The 18,075-nt window shown below is 53.3% G+C and overlaps 1 protein-coding gene across 8 annotated transcripts; it reads right to left on the bottom strand.

The window, feature by feature from the left end:
* Positions 1–1,579: 1,579 nt before the first annotated feature.
* On the bottom strand, positions 1,580–15,356 carry Wdr81 (WD repeat domain 81). 8 transcript variants are annotated; one of them, XM_057774503.1, is made up of 11 exons: positions 15,285–15,356; positions 11,464–15,042; positions 10,509–10,616; positions 10,065–10,255; positions 9,752–9,942; positions 8,900–9,065; positions 8,662–8,827; positions 5,877–6,563; positions 5,161–5,306; positions 4,765–4,944; positions 1,580–2,690 (listed from the first exon to the last, which is right to left on the bottom strand). In XM_057774503.1, exons 2-11 carry the CDS (start codon positions 15,032–15,034, stop codon positions 2,370–2,372), a joined length of 5,727 nt encoding a protein of 1,908 aa, XP_057630486.1. In that variant the 5' UTR covers positions 15,035–15,042; positions 15,285–15,356; the 3' UTR covers positions 1,580–2,369. The 8 variants fall into 8 exon arrangements, 6 of the variants coding, with proteins under 6 accessions (XP_057630486.1, XP_057630488.1, XP_057630485.1 ...); XM_057774505.1 differs by lacking the exon at positions 15,285–15,356 and having other exon boundaries at positions 11,464–14,312; positions 14,837–14,921; XM_057774502.1 differs by having other exon boundaries at positions 11,464–15,356.
* Between the last annotated feature and the right edge of the window lie 2,719 nt (positions 15,357–18,075).

Here is an 18,075-nt window from a genome sequence, read left to right on the forward strand (position 1 = left end):
CCCCACTTGCTACCCACGCTCTGCCTGGTGCAGCCAGCCCGGCCTAGCTCTCTCCTCCCACAGGACCTTTGCTCTTAGCCAACCCCCGTTCAGCTTGCTTTCTCCGCTGGTAAATATTGACCTGTACATCCGGTTAAACATTGATATGGGGGCCAGAAGCCCCTTCCCATCAGGGCTGCTAATCCTATGACAACCACCCAGAACGTTGCCTGAGCCTGGAGCAGGGGTTACAGCAGCAGCAGTTGAGGGGCTGGGTCTGGCCAGGCAAGAGGGTAGATGCAGGATGTTCAGGGGCCTTGTGGGCCTTCTAATGCTCCTTCAACAGGAGGGCTATCCATGGTCAGTTAGGCTAGAGAGGCTGTGTGACGGGCCTAAGGGCACAGAACGGAGACCAGAGTCCCAATCAGATTCCTGTTCCCGAATTCCTGTCTTCCCACCACAGCTGCCCCAGGGAAGGGGAGGATGCAGGAGCCTGGAGCAAGCCCAGGATTCTGGTTGGCTGCCTTTTGCCTGGGCCCCAAGGCAAGGGGTGGAGAGCTGAGACTCAGCCAGAGGCAGGCCCTCCTAGGGTCCCACCTCTTCAGTAGCAACACTCACTTTCCCCACTTTCCCAAGGGTTGGCAATCTGAAAATTTGCCGAAGGCCACCCAGACCAGAAACCCTGCATCCAAGGCAACCAGAGGATAATGGCTCCTTCTCTAACCTCTTGTTCTGCTCTCTACAGCCCTGGAAACTACCAGGCTTTCCTGACCCTACTGCCATCAAGATAAAGTGGTGGGCATGGTGATACAAACATTTGGAGGGGAGGTAAGGGAACTGGGAATACAAGGCCAGCTCCAGCTGCACATCAAGTTCAAGGCCAGTGATTTGATCTACAAAGACCCTGTAGCAAAAAAAAAAAAAAAAAAAAAAAAAAAAAAAAAGCTAGGCTAGGGACTAAAGAGATGGCTCAGTGGTTGAGAGCAAGGCTGCTCTTGCAGAGGACCCAGATTCAATTCTCAGCATCCACATTGAAGGTCACAACCATCCATTAACTTCGTTTTCAGGGACTCTGATGCCCTCTTCTGACCTCCACAGAATCCAAACACACTGATGGTGCACATACATATGTGTGGGCAAAACACTCATACACAGCAAAAAAAAAAAGTCTTTCAAAAATAAAAATTGGGCTGGGCATGGTGTCACATGCCTTTAATCCCAGCACTCTAGCAGCAGAGGCAGGTGGTGGATCTCTCAATTCAAGGCCACCCTGATCTACAATGAGAGTTCCAGGACAGCCAGAGCTGTTACAGAGAAACCCTGTCTCAAAAAAAGCAAATAAACAAACAAACAAAATAAATAAAAGTTAGGCCTGGTGTTCATGCTTAAAATCCCAGGACTTTGCTTTAGGCAGGAATGTCATCCCAAGATCAAGACCAGCTAGAGCTACATCAGACCATCTCAAAAAAATCCAAGACATGCCATAAACCAGACATGGTGGCACACACCAGTAACCCCAGCTCCTTGGAAGCTGAGGCAAAATTACTTGAGCACAGCCTGGGTAAAAGAAAACACAACACAGCCTCATTCAGCTCCATGGCTCTTCCAAAGAATTTATTGATCATATTTACACAGATTGCAAACAGTGAGGGAGCAGCTGGGGGCACATCTCAGGCCTCTTCTCCACGCCAAATGAGGACTCAAGAGATGTCGGGAGCTTCCCATCCTCTGAGAGGAGCCTGAGATGCAGAGATGATTCCTGCAGCCCCCTTCTCCCCAGGGGTGCTGGCCCCAGGGCTGCCTCCCTGACTCAAGGCACAAACACTGTGGTTAGGGGTACCAAGGCAAAGCATGGATTCATTCCTGAATCCACATAACCTCTTCTCTGGCCCTGCTCCCCTTTTCTGGTCCCACACTGGGAAGACCTGGCCAAGTAGATACTGAAACCCCAGACCAAGCCCTTAAACTCCTAGGTCATGGCCAGCCCTCCTGAGGCTGGAGTCCAGGTAACATCAGTACCCTGGACAGGAAGATAGACCCAGGGAGAGCCTGTCTAGATGAAGTTGGCTGAGTAAGACCCCATCTTCCTTCATTTCCTGATGCTTCCCTGCCCCCATGTGAATCCAGCAGGCAGAATCAGGGAGCAATGAGGATCACAATGCTCTTCCATGCTCCCCTTCTTGCTGGTTAGGAACAGTATCTCCCGAGTTTCATGAATGAAGCCACTTCATGGCCTTGGAGATTCAGGAGCTGCATGATCCCAGACGGCAGGCCATGTGCGTACCCAGAACCTGGGGCTTGCCTAGAGGGAGCTGCTGAGAGATCAAGAATGAGGAGTGGGACCTGAGGGTGTCATCTCAACCCTGCCCTCAGCCAACTCCCGCCTGGACCTATGCCAGGAGGCGGATGATGCCATTGTCTGAGCCCAGCAGGAGGTGGCGTTTCGTGGGCAGCAAGGCCAGGCTAGTGAGTGTGCCACGGAAGTTCTCGGAACTGAGCTTCGTGGTGGCCTGAGAGGGTGGTTCAAGCAGGGAACAGATGCCAATCTTGTTGGCCACAGTGCCAGTGACCACCTCGCTGCCGTACAGGTCAAAGGTGTGGATGGGATCGGACGCCGACTTGTAGTGGTGTGTCGGCTTCTGCTCCAGCTCCTTCCACACAGTCAAGGAATGGTCTGAAGAGGAGCTGACTAGCATGCTGCCCTCGATGGCCTGCAGAGAGTGGGAGGGGAGGACAGCTTCAGTAGGAGCCTGGGGAACCTGTCAACCTGCCAAACTCCACCACCAGTCCAGAGTGCCTTTAATTTCAGCACTCAGGAGGCAGACCTCTGTAAATTCAAAGTTAGCCTGGTCTACACAGTGATTCCCCAGGTTAGACAGCGTCTGGGAGATATATAGTGAGACCTTGTCTCCAAAAGAAAAATTAAATATATTATTAATATAACCATCACTGGCTGGGCTAGATAGTTGACATGAATCTCACAAGCCCATAAATCCAACACTGGTCTATACAGCAAGCTCCAGGCCACCTAAGGGTTCAGAGTCAGACTTTGTTTTGTCTTAAAACACAAATCAACCCAAAAAAGAAAAAAAACAAAAACCTGTAACCACTACTCTCATTTAAGAACAGATTCTACTCTAGGATAGCCAGGACTATACATAGAAACCCTGTCTCAAAAAAAGTATATATGGGGCTGGAAAGATGGCTCAGAGGTCAAGAGTACCTCCTAACACTTGCAAATGACCTAGGTTCCATTCCCAGCACCTGCATGGTGGCTCCCAGCCATCTGTAACTCCAGTTCCACGGAGATCTGACACTCACTTATGACTTTTGCTAGCACTGGATGAAAGTAGTGCATATACACACAGTCCTATAAGCCAAGCGGTAGTGGTGCACACCTTTAATCCCAGCACTCAGGAGGCAGAGGCGGACAGATGTCTGTGAGTTTGAGGCCAGCCTGGGCTATAGAGCAAGTTCCAGGAAAGTCAGGCTACACAGAGAAACACTGTCTCAAAAAACCTGAAAAACTAAAAACAGAAAACAACTAACCAAACAAACAAAAACCCCACTTCTATATATAAAATATCTAGGCATGGTGGTGCACAACTTTAATTCCAGCACTTGGGAGGCAGAAACAGGGATCTCTCTGGGTTCAAGGCCAGCCTAGTCTACATAGTGAATTGCAGGACAGCCAGGGCTCTATAGAGAGATCCTATCTCTAAATAAATAAATAAATAAATAAATAAATAAATAAATAAATAAATGTAAATCTTTTAAAATTAAAGAAAAAAATTCCAACAATTCTGTGCAGACACTGTGCAACACACGCCCGCATTGCCCTATCTACCCTTCCCAACAACCGGTGAGGTACTTGCTGCCACTGCCTCTTTGAGCATTTACATTTGTATTTGTGAACACGCACGCGTGCGTGCATGTATGCCACATGAGGACATGCACATATGCCACATGAGGGTCTCCCATGGAGGCCATAAGGGTGTTGAATCCCCTGGAGTTGGAGTCACAGGCAGTTCTGTCTGTCTTACGCAGAAAAGCAAACTCGGATCTTCTGAAAGAGCACCTGGCGCCATCCTTACTTTACATGGGAAAACACTGAGGCTCAGAGAAGCCTCAAAGAGAACAGGGATTGATATAGGATGACCCCAGAACCATTCTGACATTTTCTTAGAATATTGGAACTTAGGGACACTTGCAACCCAGGGTCCCCCTGGGGTTCTGGCTAGAGCTGAGGGCAGCCTACATTCCCCTGTAGCACGACCTTAGCCACCATCCATGTTGGGGAGGAGTTCCAGCTGCTTGGAGAAATCCTCCCACAAACAGGCCCTATCACTCCCTTCCCGGAACTTTCTGAGTAGTCCCTGAGGCCTATGATTGAATATAGAAGGCAGGAACATGATGCCCAAGCCTGGGCCTGTTCCTGCCCCCATCAGGACAGCCCAGCAGGGGGCATGGACTCTGCTCAGTGGTCTCCAGGCAGTAAACAGCCTCCAGGCTGGGCTTTGTTTAACCTGAACTGGGTCACGGACAGGGCGCAACCCCTGATCCTCCAAGCAAGACAAATATGGACAAGGGTTACTCATTAGAACATCCCCGGCGGGGTCAGTTCTAGCCCTGGTTCCTGGCCTTAGCCTGCCTCCTATGCAGCTGGTTCCTGAGCTGGCCCAAGAGGACCACCTTCCCTGCCCATCAGATGTCCATGAGTGGGTGCAAGGGCCTCACTCAGGCCAGGCTCTAAGCAGAAGTGAAGGGAGGAACTAAGGCAGTCACCTTGATCTGTAGAATGTCCCCTTCATGGGCTGGCCAGCCTCGCAGAACCAGGCCCGTGCGGGTGTCCAGCAGCACCATGAAGCCCGAGGAGAAGCCAGCCACAACACTACGGCCACTGGGGCTGACTGCCAGGGCGCGAACCAGCCCAGGGTTCAGTCCTCCACCCAGTCGGAACTCATGCTGTAGGCACAGGGAGATTGGGCTCAATTGCCAGCCATCACCACCCCCACCCTACATACGCCCATAAAGTCAGGAGGCCTGACCCTCCCACTCTATCTATGGACAGGAAGTCCCTGGACTCAGGTCCAGCACAGAGCAACACCCACAGGGCTGCATTGCAGTGTTTCTTCCCTGACAGGCCCCCCGCTAGGCACAGGGAACTGCACACCTCCTGACCTGCAAGCCGGGCTTCCTGCAGTCCACAAAGCGCAAGGTGGAGTCAGAGCTGGCCATGGTGATGCTGGTGTGGGGAGCAGGCATGACAGCTACAGCGGTCAGGGGCACCCGGCTGTCTGAAGGATCCACAGTGCGAAGGGTCTTCCCTGAAGGACACAGTACATTTGGGGGCCTAGTGACTATCAAAGAGCCCTGGCTACTTCAAGCCCACCGACTCACCCCATCCTTGCATCCCATTCCCCAGTGACCCATAGAAAATACAAACAATTCCAGGGCTTTCTCATCTTCTTGTTTCCACAGCCAAGCCAGGGTCCCACCCCAAAGTGGTCTCCCCTCTTCATACAGCATGCTCTCGCTAGCTGGCGCCGCCCGCCTGCCCCAATGCTATCTGCTCCCTTCCCCTCCATTCAGTTCTCTGTACAATGACAGCAGGAGATGCTGCACAAGCCCTTCGTGCATGATCTTCTAACCAAAGTGCTTTTGGTTCTCAGAGGTGGGAAGTGGAGGCTCCCAGCCGCAGGGCAGCTTGCTGGTAAGCTGGGGGAGTGGATTCAAACTCCGGTCCCACAGTTGCTAAGGCCCAGTTGTTTCCATCTCACTCAATCTTCCCCTCCAAAATATGCCATTATACATTTCCCACTGGGTTCCCATTGCCAGCGGCCTGGCGGAAGCACAGTAAAGCAGCCGCAGAACAGGCCTCACCTGGGCCCGCTCACCTGTGAAGGGGTCCCAGACGTGCACAGCCCCATCACAGCTCACCACATACTGCGGGGCTTCAAGCTGGCCCGCGTAGAAGACACTCTTGCGGTGCTGGGCGTAAACGAGGCGTGGGGCTGTCTCACTGGTCCCATCCCCATAGTTGTACAGTGGCCAGAGGCGCACAGTACGGTCCTTGCTGCCACTCAGAAAGAAGTCCTCACTGCTCAGGGGAGCCACACATTTGACAGCCCCTGTGTGGCCTAGAAAACTCTGCAGGCGGATCTGGTGGAAGTGGAAGTGGGCATCCTGCTGGCTCACACCAATCTCATACTGCCAGTACGCCAGCCAGTTCCCACTCAAGCTGTGGGCACTCCGGGGCAGTTCCCGCTTCAAGGCATTGTCTTCACTCCTGCTGCTGAGGCCCCCACCCCCGACTCCAGAGATGGGGCCCAGGGGCCCGGGACTCTCAGGTTGAGAATCAGGGATTTGGATGCGATTTCCAACCAGGACACTCCCAAAGGTCCCTGAGTGGCCATCATCCAGGAGACAGCTCCCACTCTGAGGGTCCCATTCGGGGCTGGCACTGGGCATAGTGGGCTCCATGCTGGCTGGGTTTCGAGCACTGGGGCTGATGCTTTCCAGATACAATGCTGCCAGCTCCCCGACCAACTCGTGGTTGGGGATGATCTTCCGGATGATGTCGCCTGCGTGGGAGTGGGAAAGGTCCTAAGATCAGGGAAGGTGACAGGCAGCTGCTACCACCTACCCAAGGACCTAAGGTACTGACTGGGCCACTCTGGGCTATTTATTAAGTCCCTGTCTTTGAGCCTCAGTTTCCTTTATCGATACATAGACATGAGTGCTGTCTCTATAGAAACAGACACATATGCCTGTAGCGGCAATAGACACAGAATGATAAGACAGATGTGCCCTTGGAGTTTAGGATTCTGTAGGAGCATAACATACCCAACTGCAAGGTGCATCCTATTCAAAGTGAAACCAGTAGCGTGCCCATCCCATAAGGGAGGCCACAAAAATGGCAGGCTGTCCGTTCCTTTGCAGATAGCTTCTGGAGACCATCATATTCCCCTGTGTCCCCAGACTTGTATGGTTGGCTCCTGAGCCTTTTGTGCCAGAAAATGTTGAATCTCTTGGAAGTCACTGTCCCGGTTAGTTTTTGTTTTGTTTTGTGTCAGTTTGACACCAGGCACAGTCAGTTGGGAATAGGAACCCTCAACTGAGAAAACTCCCTCGCCAGATTGGCCTGTGGGAGCATTTTCTTGATTAACAATGGATGTGGGAGGGCTCAACTCACTATGGGTGGCTCCACCCCCGGGGCAGGTGGTCCTGAGTTCTCTAAGAAAGCAGACAGCACAGGCCTTTAATCCCAGCATTTGGGAGACAGAGGCAGGTAGATCTTTGTGAGTTCCAGGCCAGCCTGGTCTACAGAGCAAGTTCCAGGACAGGCAGGGCTACACAGAGAAACCTGTCTCAAAAATAAAATAAAATAAAATAAAATAAAATAAAATAAAATAGAAACAGAGAAAATGGAGGGAATAGGGTCCCCACAGCCAGAGCTATACAGAGAAACCCTGTCTCAAACAAACAAACAAACAAACAACAAACCAGGCTGAGCAAGCCCGAGGAACAAGTCAGTGTTCCTCCATGGCTCCTGTTTCAGCTCCTGCCTCGAGTTCCTACCCTGACTTCCCTCAGTGACAGCATGTGACTCAGGAGCTATAAGATGAAATAAACCCTTTCCTCTCCAAGTTGCTTTTGGTTGTGATGGTCTATCGTGATGTTCAATAGAAACCCTAACTAAGATAATCACCATGGAAATTGGGGTCTGAGGCCAAATCTGTTTGCTGATTCTGAAAGCACTGTGCTTAAAATGTACTGTGAGCTGGGGCTGGCAGTACATGCCTGTCTGTAATCCCAGTACACAGGAGGCAAATGCAGAGGCAGGGGGATGGTATGTGTGAGGCTAGCCAGGACTACATAGTAAGATTTCATCTTTAAAAAAATAAAAACAAGCTGGGCGGTGGTGGCGCACGCCTTTAATCCCAGCACTCGGGAGGCAGAGGCAGGCGGATCTCTGTGAGTTCGAGACCAGCCTGGTCTACAGAGCTAGTTCCAGGACAGGCTCCAAAACCACAGAGAAACCCTGTCTCGAAAAACCAAAAAAAAAAAAAATAAAAAAATAAAAAATAAAAAAATAAAAACAAGCTGGGCGGTACTAGTGCACACCTTTAATCCTAGCACTCAAGAGGCAAAGACAGGTGGATCTCTGTGAGTTAGAGGCCAGCCTGGTCTACAAAGTGAGTTCCAGGACAGCCAGGGCTGTTATACAGAGAAACTATGCCTCAGAAACAGAAACAGAAAACAAGAGTAAGAGATGGCTCATCAGGCAGAGGGGCCTGCTGTCAAGACTCAGCACCTGAGTTCAATCCACAGAACCGATGGTGGAAGGAGAGAACTAACTCCCAACATTGTTCTCTCACTTCCACACACGTCAAAGCATGCATGCACCTACACTCACATGCGTATTATACACACAAACAAAATAATTTTTTAAGGAAAACGAAGAACCGTGAGCAGGGGCACATGCCTAGAACACCAGCAGTGGATAAGCAGAAGCAGAAGGATCCAGAGTTAGGGGCCAGCCTGGGCTAAATAAGACGCTGTGTCAAAAAACAAAAAACCAAAAAGGAACCCACTGCTGACTCTGGACGTGAACGCATTGGGCCCGCCCCAGGGAAGAGATGTCACCAACGCTGTGCAAAGGAACGTGATGGGCAATACCCAACAGGCAGGAGAAGGGTACGTAGATTGTGTACGCCATTTCCAGGGTGAACACCTTCTGCAGCTCTTCCAGCAGGCTGGGGTCCACTGGCCGTCGATGCCCATCAGAGAAGGTGGCCTCTGGCAGCTGGCCCTCAGCACAGCCCTTAGGGTCCAGCTTAAGGTCCTGCAGGAAGCCCGGGGAGTCAGCGAGCCCACAGCCCTGGCCTGGCCTGCCCAGCCCAGATGCTCTGCCTACCTGCTGCCGCAGCTCATGTAGATGAGAGAAGACCTGGAAGAAGGTGGCCACGGGCTCGCTGAGATGCTGCTGAACCATCTCCTGTCCGATGCGCAAGCAGATGAGAGCGATGAGACTGACCGTCTTCACACACAGGACAGTCCGGGCCTGAGCCCCACTTGGGAACCTAGAAACGGAGCTCATGAGTTCCAAGCCCCTCCCTGAAGGGCCTGACCAGTCCAAACCAGATAAGGAAATGGAGGCACAGGAAAACAGTGCAGCTTACTCAGAGTTGGAGTTAGGATAGAACATGAGCTTTTTTTAATGTGTATGGCTGTTTTGCCTGCATATGTTTGTTTCAATGCATGCAGTACCCACAGAGACCAGAAGAGGGTGTCAGATCCTCCAGAACTAGAGTTACAGATGGTTATGAGCCACCATGTGGGTGCTGGGAATCTAACCTGGGATCCCTGGAAAGGTAGCCAGTACTCTTAAATCCTGAGCCATTCTTTCCAGCCCCCATTTGTTTTTCTGAGGTGCTGGAGCTCAAATGTAGCACTGCCTGCTGGGAAAGAGTCTTATCTTCAAGCCATACCCACAACCCAGACCCAGGACTCTCTCTTTTTTTAAAAAAAAGACAGAGTCTCACTAGGTAGCCTTAGCTAGCCTGGAGTTCTCACTATGTAGACCAGGCTGGCCTCAAACTCACAGAAATTTCCCCTCCCCTGTATGCTAGAACTAAAGGCCTGTGCCACCACACCCAGCATCGGCACCATGACTCTTAACCCCCAGGCCAGTATTATCTCCTTTCCCCTGAGCTTCCCAGCCCCTCCTGGGGATCCCTCAGCCAGGTGACTCTCCAATGTCACCTACCCTGTGACAAGGGAGGTGAGGAAGCTGAGCACGGGCAACAGGACTTCATGGCTGATGCGGGGCAGAATGTCCATGAGGGTCGTGTCTGAGAGATACACGATGATCTTCTGAGTCAGCGTCACTGCGGCCAGCAGCCCCGCCTCCTTGCGGCTGTTCAGTCGGCTGGGGCTTGAGTTGCTCCCTGGGGCCACCTGGGACCATAGAGTAGATGAGGGCCAGGCCACTCCACAGACCTCCCGGAGCCTCAGAGATCGGGGGCCAGTCCTTGGGTCCTTAGCCTCCCCACCCCAGGACTACTGAAGCAGCAACTGACCAGGTAGCTGATGTAGGGCAGGTACTGGTAGGTGAGAACCGGTTCTCCATAGAGGTGGGCGATGTGAAGGAGACAACTGAGCACAGGCCCTGACACTGTGTCACCGAGCACTGGTCTCCTCTGGTAGATGTTGCCTGCACTCAGTGGGGGACTCTCGTCACCGCTGTCTGTGAACTGCTGCCGAGTGGGCCCTGCCAAGGAAGGCCTTTGAGAAACTAGTGGAAGGCAGAAGGGAGGTCAGCCTTCTAAGAGTATGCGATAACTTCCATTCATTCTAGACTGGGGTCTTTCCCTCTCCCAACCCGAGAAGAGAAGCTGACAGACTGAGACCCAGGACCTGCCCAGGAAGTGATGCGAAGTTAGGAAAGGAATCCCCTAGAGAGGCTAAAGATGGGCAGAAGCCCGGGAGGAAAACTGGTCTCCAGCACTAACCACAGGCCTTACCCACATAACAAGACGTCAGCAGGCGCAGCAAATTCCGGGCCACATGGCGAGAGGCCACTGTGGGGCCAAGTTTGGCGGACAGCCAGCGGACCATCTTGCATGCCGTATCTGCAGGGCAGGAGCAGGCCCTGAGCTCATCAGATAACTCGCTCGGCACCTCTGCCACCCCACCCGCTACACCACACCCCGCCCAGCCAACTCCGGCTGTTTGCTAGGGAGCCTGACCACACTGGGCCCATCCACTTAGCCATGCTAGAGGTTGACATAGGAACTGAAGGGAGGTCTTCCTTTCAGCGATGTTCCCAAGACCCTGAATATAAGCTTGTCCCTCCCTGGCCTCTCTTCAGTAAGCCTTTCACGGCCTCTCTGATGGAACCAAGAGAGCCTCGGAGACTTGCACACAAGCCCTGTGTGGAACACTCTTCCCATTTCACACCTCGTATTGACAGCTCCCATTCAATTTACACCTCGACCATTGCTTGCTTTTACTTTTTTTTTTTTTTTTTTTTTTTTTTTTTTTGGTTTTTCAAGACAGGGTTTCTCTGTGGTTTTTGGAGCCTGTCCTGGAACTAGCTCTTGTAGACCAGGCTGGTCTCGAACTCACAGAGATCCGCCTGCCTCTGCCTCCCAAGTGCTGGGATTAAAGGCGTGCGCCACCACCGCCCGGCTTGCTTTTACTTCTTAATTGTTTTTCTGGTGCTAGAGATAAAACACCCAAGGCCTCACACATTCTAGGCAAGTGCTCCACCACTAATCTCCACCCCGAGCCCAACACGTCCCTTTAGACGACACCTTCTCTGACATCCGAAAGCTCACTTTGCACTCACACACTAACACAGTACGCTGTATCGGACCATCTGGCTGCGGATGTGAGCACAGGATGGACCCATGCACGGCACAGGAAACGCGGAAGTGGGGAGCGGCTGACCAACATCTCCCAGGCCCTAGAACTCACCAAGGAGGATCTTCTGTTCTTTGCCTTCTGGTTGCTCTGTCAAGGGCTCCTCTTCCTCTTCTCTCTCTCTCCCGTCCCCAGGAGCCACGACCGTCTCCATGGACAACATTGTGTCAGACAGAGCGAGCTCAGATGCTCCTGTGACGCCATCTGACTCCTCTTCCTCCTCTAGGATCACACAGCCTTCCTCCTCCTCTTCTTCCTCAGAGCCCTCACTTTGCTTCAAGTCCTGGCTGCTGTCGCCTGACTTCAGACTGTTCTTGTCCACAGGGGCACCCCCATCCTCCCCACCCCGCTCCTCGCCCTGCGAGGCCTCGCTGGTGCTGCTCTTGTCACTCAGCTGGCCCAGGCTCATGGCCTCAGCTTCCTGGGGCTGTGGAGATTCGGCCACATAAAGTCCAGACTGGAAATCCTCCGTGTCTGGCAGGTCGGCCTGGTCATGGAAACTGACGCCTGACCTGTAGTCTGGGAGTCCCAGTCCTGAGGAAGCAGCAGGTTCCCCGTCCATCTGAATCTCCTCCCCAAAGGCACACGAGCCAGGCCTGGACCCTGGGATCTCGCTTTCCTCATCCTCAGTGGTTCCAACCAGGCCTTTGCTCTCCTCCTGGGAGGCTTCCAGTCCAGCCAGAACCTGAAGGACATGGGGCAGCAGGTGAATGAGGAAGGCCTGCAAACCCAACCGCACCACCAACTGGGCCACAAAACAGTCGGTGTACAGGTAGAAGCGGCCATGCAGCCGGCAGGGGCTCTCATAGGCACCGATGAGGGGCTTCAGGAGGTACTTATTGGCATTTTTGGGGCCTAGGGCCTTGGCAACGGGCTCAAATAGGTACCAGGCTGTGTACACAGCCGTGTGCTCCTCAGACATGAGTGACAACACGAAAGGCAGCAGGATCTCCAAGCCCTCGGGAGTGATGTCACTCAGCACTGCACCCAGTTGCTGCCACAGAGCAAACACCAGCTCCCGTCCCTGGGCCTCATCCTCCACGCGTCTCGCCTGATACAGCAGAATGAACCTGTGCAGTGCTGGGAAGTACGGAGGAAAGGGGACCACGGAGCTGAAGGGGCTGAGGAGCTGGGCTGGACTGGGAGGGGGCAGTCCCTGGGAAACGGGCCTGTACTCAAACAGTGGGTCCAGCTTGCCCTTCTTCACCACCATGGGATTTTTGGGTCCACTAAGCTGAAGAAGTGTGTCCAGCACAGGCTGCAAAGACACGGGGACGTCCTTGGAGTGGCGTGTACAGAGACCCCGGACAGCCTCAAATCGCACCCACAAAGGTGCATCAGGCGGCAGTGTGCGGACCCTGGTGGCAAACACCATCTCGGCCAACAGGACACCCAGCACCTGCATGTCTCGGTGGAAGAGGCGCTGTAGGTGCACAGGTGGCTGGGCCCTAGGCTGTTCAGGCACCTCCAGCTGGCTCCCTAAGCCTTTAGCCAGGAAGTTACCCATCTTCTCCAGCTCTTCCAAGGCCTGGATGGGACTGAAGCCCTCAGGAAGAACAATCTTCCCCTCCTCACCCTCGCCAAGGTCCGATCCAGCAGTTTTGCTTCTGCGGCCTGGTCGAGAGCCCACGGTTGTTGAAAAAGACAACAGGCCAGGTGAGACTTGACTGGAGGATGAGCCCAGCTGGTCACCTGCTTTCCCAGGGACGGAAATGGAATCCAGAGCTTCCGTAGCCTGCTCCAAGTCATCTTCCCCTGTCACGGGCCTGTCTCTAGTCCAGCCAGTCTCACATGGAGTGGCCTCTAAAACAAGCCTGCCTACCCCATTCATAAGTTGTCCTGGAATGTCCTCTTGGCCTGTGGCCTCCTGAATGGGCTGGACCAATAGCCGGGGGATTACTGGAGGCTCAGGAGCCAGGGCAGGAGCCCCAGCCAGGCGCTGGGGATGTGGCTGATCAAAGAGCTGTACTACGCCATAGCTGGTCAAGTGGGTGTGAGCATCCACCAGATGCAGACACACATTCTTCTCCTTCACAGCCTCTTTGCCCTGGAGTTTGTAGCCGAAGGTAAGGTCAATCCAATGGTGCAGGTCTTGAGATACCTCCCGGCTCTCCAGCAGCGCTCTATGGGCAGCCACAAACTCCTCGTTAGAACTGCACCAGGTGGGCACATCCAGGTCAGGCATGTCGGGGTGGATGGAGCAGAAGATGGAGGGATCCGTGTAGAACTCAGGGATGCATTCATCAGGTGTCCAGGTCTGCATCCGCTCCATGGTGGCAGGATACTCGTGGGGCTCCCACTGTGCTCGGACATGTCCACAGAGGACCGAGCGGGGTGTGCGCCGAGCCTTGTATACATAGTATGTGATGTCCGAGAGCACATCCGAGATGTGATGGGGAACATGAGGAGGCTCCCCGGCTCCTGCACCGCCTGCTACAAATGCCTGCCGCGTCATCTCATAGGTGAAGTCCAATTGCTTATCTCCCTTGTTGAGTCGGAACTTGGACTTACGAAGGTCTCTGAAGCGCCCATAGGGCGTGGTAAAGTCCACCACCCAGGGCAGCACTGGGTGATAGTTGGGATCCCCCTGTCGGCGACCTGCCAACCTATTCAGCTGCATGAGGTAGTGGAAGTTGCTGATTCGGCCGTGGACCCAGTCTAGCACAAGGCCCTTGAGTTCCTTCTGGCAGGTGGGGCACGCAGGTCTCCCTGCCTCCTCTTTCTCAGATTTAACACCTGTCCCGTTTTGCTCTACAGAGACCTCCTGGCTCTCATCCTCAGACGGCATCTCATAAGCACTCAGGTCCAAGCGGAGCTCACCGCACAGCTTCTCGTCCACAGCTATGTGGTGCAAAGACAAGGCCCCACAGGCCAGCCCTTGGCGGTGACAGGCATCCATGGCCCTGAGGACACGGAAGAGAATGAAAAGCACCTTGGCTTGGCTGTTGGTCAGCTTGGCAGGGCTGAAGGTAACTACATCATGCAGGGAGAACTGTACATAAGGGTGTACCACATACAGCATCTCGGGTGACTCCAACAGGGCCTCTGCTCGCAAAAGGCTAGGGCAGGCAGGGCTGCCCCGAGAGGTGCAGGGCCCATCTCTGACATTTGATGGACACTGGGTGGATTCACCCACTGGCAGGAAGGCGCATCCATAGACCCTCTGTAGAGCCTGTCTTATAGAGTCTAGGGCGGGTACAGCTGAGGGGGCAGGGCTATGGCTATAGGGCTGCCCATAAGTATGATATGCATGGCGCCACAGGTTCCGGTAATTCTGGGCAGCTACCTCCTGCATGAAACGAGTGAGAGTCTCGGGGCTACAGGACCCCTCCTCAAAGGGCAGGACTCCGCCCAGCGGGTAGGACAGTCTCTGCTTCCGCAGCCCGTGCACCTCTACCCGCGTCCAGCCCGGGGGCAGCCTCTGTACCGAACGTTGAAGTAGAGTCCTGACTTCCGCTTCACCCAGGCCCTCGGCCCGGGGACAGGGTCCCAGGCGGCGTTCGCGGAGACTAGCCAGCCAACGCGCGGGCACTAGGGCCACCACGTGGGTGCCCCCCGGCGCCGGGGCTAGCTGCCGGGCATCGATGTTCAGGTCTCTCTCCACGCTCCGGAGCAGTTCCTCCATGTCAGGTCCTGGGGAAGAAGACCAGCCCCCTGATCCTGTTGTAAGAACCACTTTCCGCCCTCTGCTCCCCTGGGCCATCTGGTCCTGGCCCCCTGGGGGCAGCGCAAGGCTGAGCCTGGCCACGGCCCTCCTCGCAGTGGCTTCCGGGGTGCCAGGCCTGGAAGGTTGGGATGGGCGAGGAGCGAGAGCTGGGGTGCAGGTGACTGGGCGAACCGGCGACAAAAGAGAGAAGGCCTGAGGATCCTCTTACCCCTCCGCAGGGTCCTGCGCTCCAGGTCGCAGCGGGGCGGGGAGCGCTGAGCTCCAGAGCTGAGCGCCACCGTGACGGGTCAGCTGATGCGGGTCATGTGATCGCCCAAACACGGAAACAACAGCACGTGTCTCCAAAGGGCCCAGAGAGACCCCGCCTCCTGCTCCTGCCCCCACCCCTGCAGACCAGCCTAGGCAAAGCACTCTCTCTTCTGCTGTTTTTTGGGGCTTCATCCCAGCCTCGCTTGTTTCTGGGGCCACCTGGGCAATCCAGCCGCCCTCAGGTGCAGAGGAAGACCATCCTGAAAAGGGCACCGGACCTCTTTCCCCTTTCCCATTTCTCTTTGCAGGCCCTGAAATGTTAGCCAACTGTCAGCTCTGGTAGCCTCAGAACCAGACATGCACCCTCTCAGCGTTCCCATGCTACTCCGCAAAACAAGGAATTTAATTTTCCAAAGCACTTGGTTAGTAACTTGCCACTTGGCCTTCACAACATCCTGGGAAGTAGGGATGGCCCAGGCACAGAGACCTGGTGTTCTTTAAAACGAAATATTCTCCTGAGACTTCCCGTTGAAACTGTGGGCTTACAGATGCTATGACTCTAGGCAGGGTGCCACACAGAAAAAGGAACAGAAACCAGAGAGCCTATGCTCAAACTGCGGGTCTCCCGCCAAAGGTCTTGGTTCTGGCTCATGTACAGGCCAGGCCAGCAATAAAACCACTTTGTGTGCTCTGGCACATTCGTGTGTGTGTGTGTGTGTGTGTGTGTGTGTGACTGTTGAGTTTCCTAAGACTTTGGTGCTGAGGCTCAGGCCTTTAAAAGCACTTAAGAAGCTGGGCAGTGGTGGTACATGCCTTTAATCCCAGCACTTGGGAGACAGAGACAGGCCGATCTCTGTGAGTTCAAGGCCAGCCTGGTCTACAGAACTAATTCTAGGACAGTCAAGACTACATAAAGAAACACTTCAGCTCCAGAGGTTCTGACCCCTCTCCTGACTTCCACAAGCACCCACACACCTATATATAAAAATAAATCGGTTTTAAAAATTAAAATCCAAGTCAGGATCACAAGGGGATGATCCACTGAGACAGCTCACCAAAGCCAGCTGGAATGGGACTGAATGAGCCTGGGATCAAACTGAACCCTCTGAATGTGGCAGACAATGGGGGCAGACTGAAAAGCCAACGATAATGGCACTGGAATTTGTCTCTAGTGCATGTACTGGCTTTTTGGAACCCTAGTCTGTTTGGATGCACACCTTCCTAGGCCTGGATGGAGGGGAGAGGGCTTTGGACTTCCCACAGGGCAGGGTTCCCTGCCCTCTCTTAGGACTGGAGGGGGAGAGGGGAGGGCGAGTGGGGGAGCGGGAGGGAAGCGGGTGGAGGGGAGGAAGTAGAAATTTTGATTCCTAGTATTAATAAAGTAAAAAAAAAATAAAGTCCAGGTGTGGTGGCACACACCTTTATTCTCAGTATTTAAAAGGCAGAGATAGGTAGATCTCTGTGAATTTGAGGCCAACTTGGTCTATAGAGTGAAAAACCAGCAAAGGCTACATAGTGTGACCTGTCTCAAATAAGACAGATCAGGCAGAGGGTCATTGTGAGTTCAAAGCCAGTGCAGTTAAGACTTCCAGCACCCCCAGGACTACACAGCAAGACCTAACTCGAAAAAGGGGGAGAGAAGGAAGAAAAGGAGAAAGACTGGCCAGAGCAAACACATCAGTGGGTTAGATATGACAGATTCTATCTGTTTCTTCTTCAAAGACTGCTGGAGCCCCAGATGTGCTTGGTCACATGACCTCATATGTAGTAGCTTCCCCATTTATGGAGTGTTTGTTTACCAGGAGTTAGCCACTTGCCAAGAGCTTTACATAGCTCATTTAATTCTCTCTCTCTCCCTGGTTTGTGTGCTTTTTGTTTTTACCACGTGTGAGAGTGCATGTGTGGAGGTGGACAGCTGCATGTGTGCCTCGGTACACACGTGGAGGTCAGAGGGCAACTTTGGAAAGTCGGTTCTTTCCTTACACCACGGGATTAGGGGATCAAACTTGGGCCATCAGGCTTTGTCAGCAAACTCTTGCCTGATGGACCATTTCACCAACTTACGTTCGGGGAATCTTTGGAGGTTAAGAGAGCAGGCACGTGCCATCACATCCAGCGTGCCACTGTAGTTTTAGGAAGCTATTAAACCTGTCGTGGTGGCTCAAACCTGCAATCCCAGTACAGGAGGCAGAAGCAAGTTCAAGGTTGGCCTGGTTTACACACTGAGTTCTAGGACAGCCAGGACCACCTCATCACACCATGTCTCAAAACGTCAAACCAAAGCAAAATGGGAGATAGTTTCATACCTAATTTAGAATAGGGAAGTGAACCAACCACCTTTAGTAAACTTGTCAAAGATCACACAAGAAAAACTCGAGACAGGACTTAAAGCCAGGCCAATTCATTTTCAAACCAATGCTTCAGGTCAGCATGCTGACACACACCTGTAATCCCAGCATTTGGGAGGTAGAGGTGGGAGAACAGAACTTCAAAGTCATCCTAACTGCAGGGAGTTTGAGGACCAGCCTGGGCTACATGATAATCTATCTAAAAAAAGAAATAAATTTATCATCTTTTGCTTCCTGACTACAGATCCAGTGTGACTGGTTGTTTTAAGTTGCTGCTGTCAGTACTTCCCTACCATGAGGGACCTGCACTGCGTCAAGTGTTCCCGGCCAGCCTTAAATTGCCATGGAGATGAGGATGACCTGCCTGCTCCTGTCAAGTGTCGGGATCACAGTTAACTCCCT

This window comes from Chionomys nivalis, chromosome 7 (genome assembly GCF_950005125.1).
Source record: "Chionomys nivalis chromosome 7, mChiNiv1.1, whole genome shotgun sequence".
Taxonomy (NCBI): Eukaryota; Metazoa; Chordata; class Mammalia; order Rodentia; family Cricetidae; genus Chionomys; species Chionomys nivalis.

Coding starts and splice junctions, on each gene's coding strand:
- Wdr81 (XM_057774502.1), bottom strand. CDS start 15,112: ATGGCCCAGGGGAGCAGAGGGCGGAAAGTGGTTCTTACAACAGGATCA. Junction 6,564..8,661: donor ACCCTTCTCCTGCCTGTTGG/GTATTGCCCATC, acceptor ACTCCCACGCAG/GCGACATCATCCGGAAGATC. Junction 5,307..5,876: donor CGTCTGGGACCCCTTCACAG/GTGAGCGGGCCC, acceptor TGTGTCCTTCAG/GGAAGACCCTTCGCACTGTG.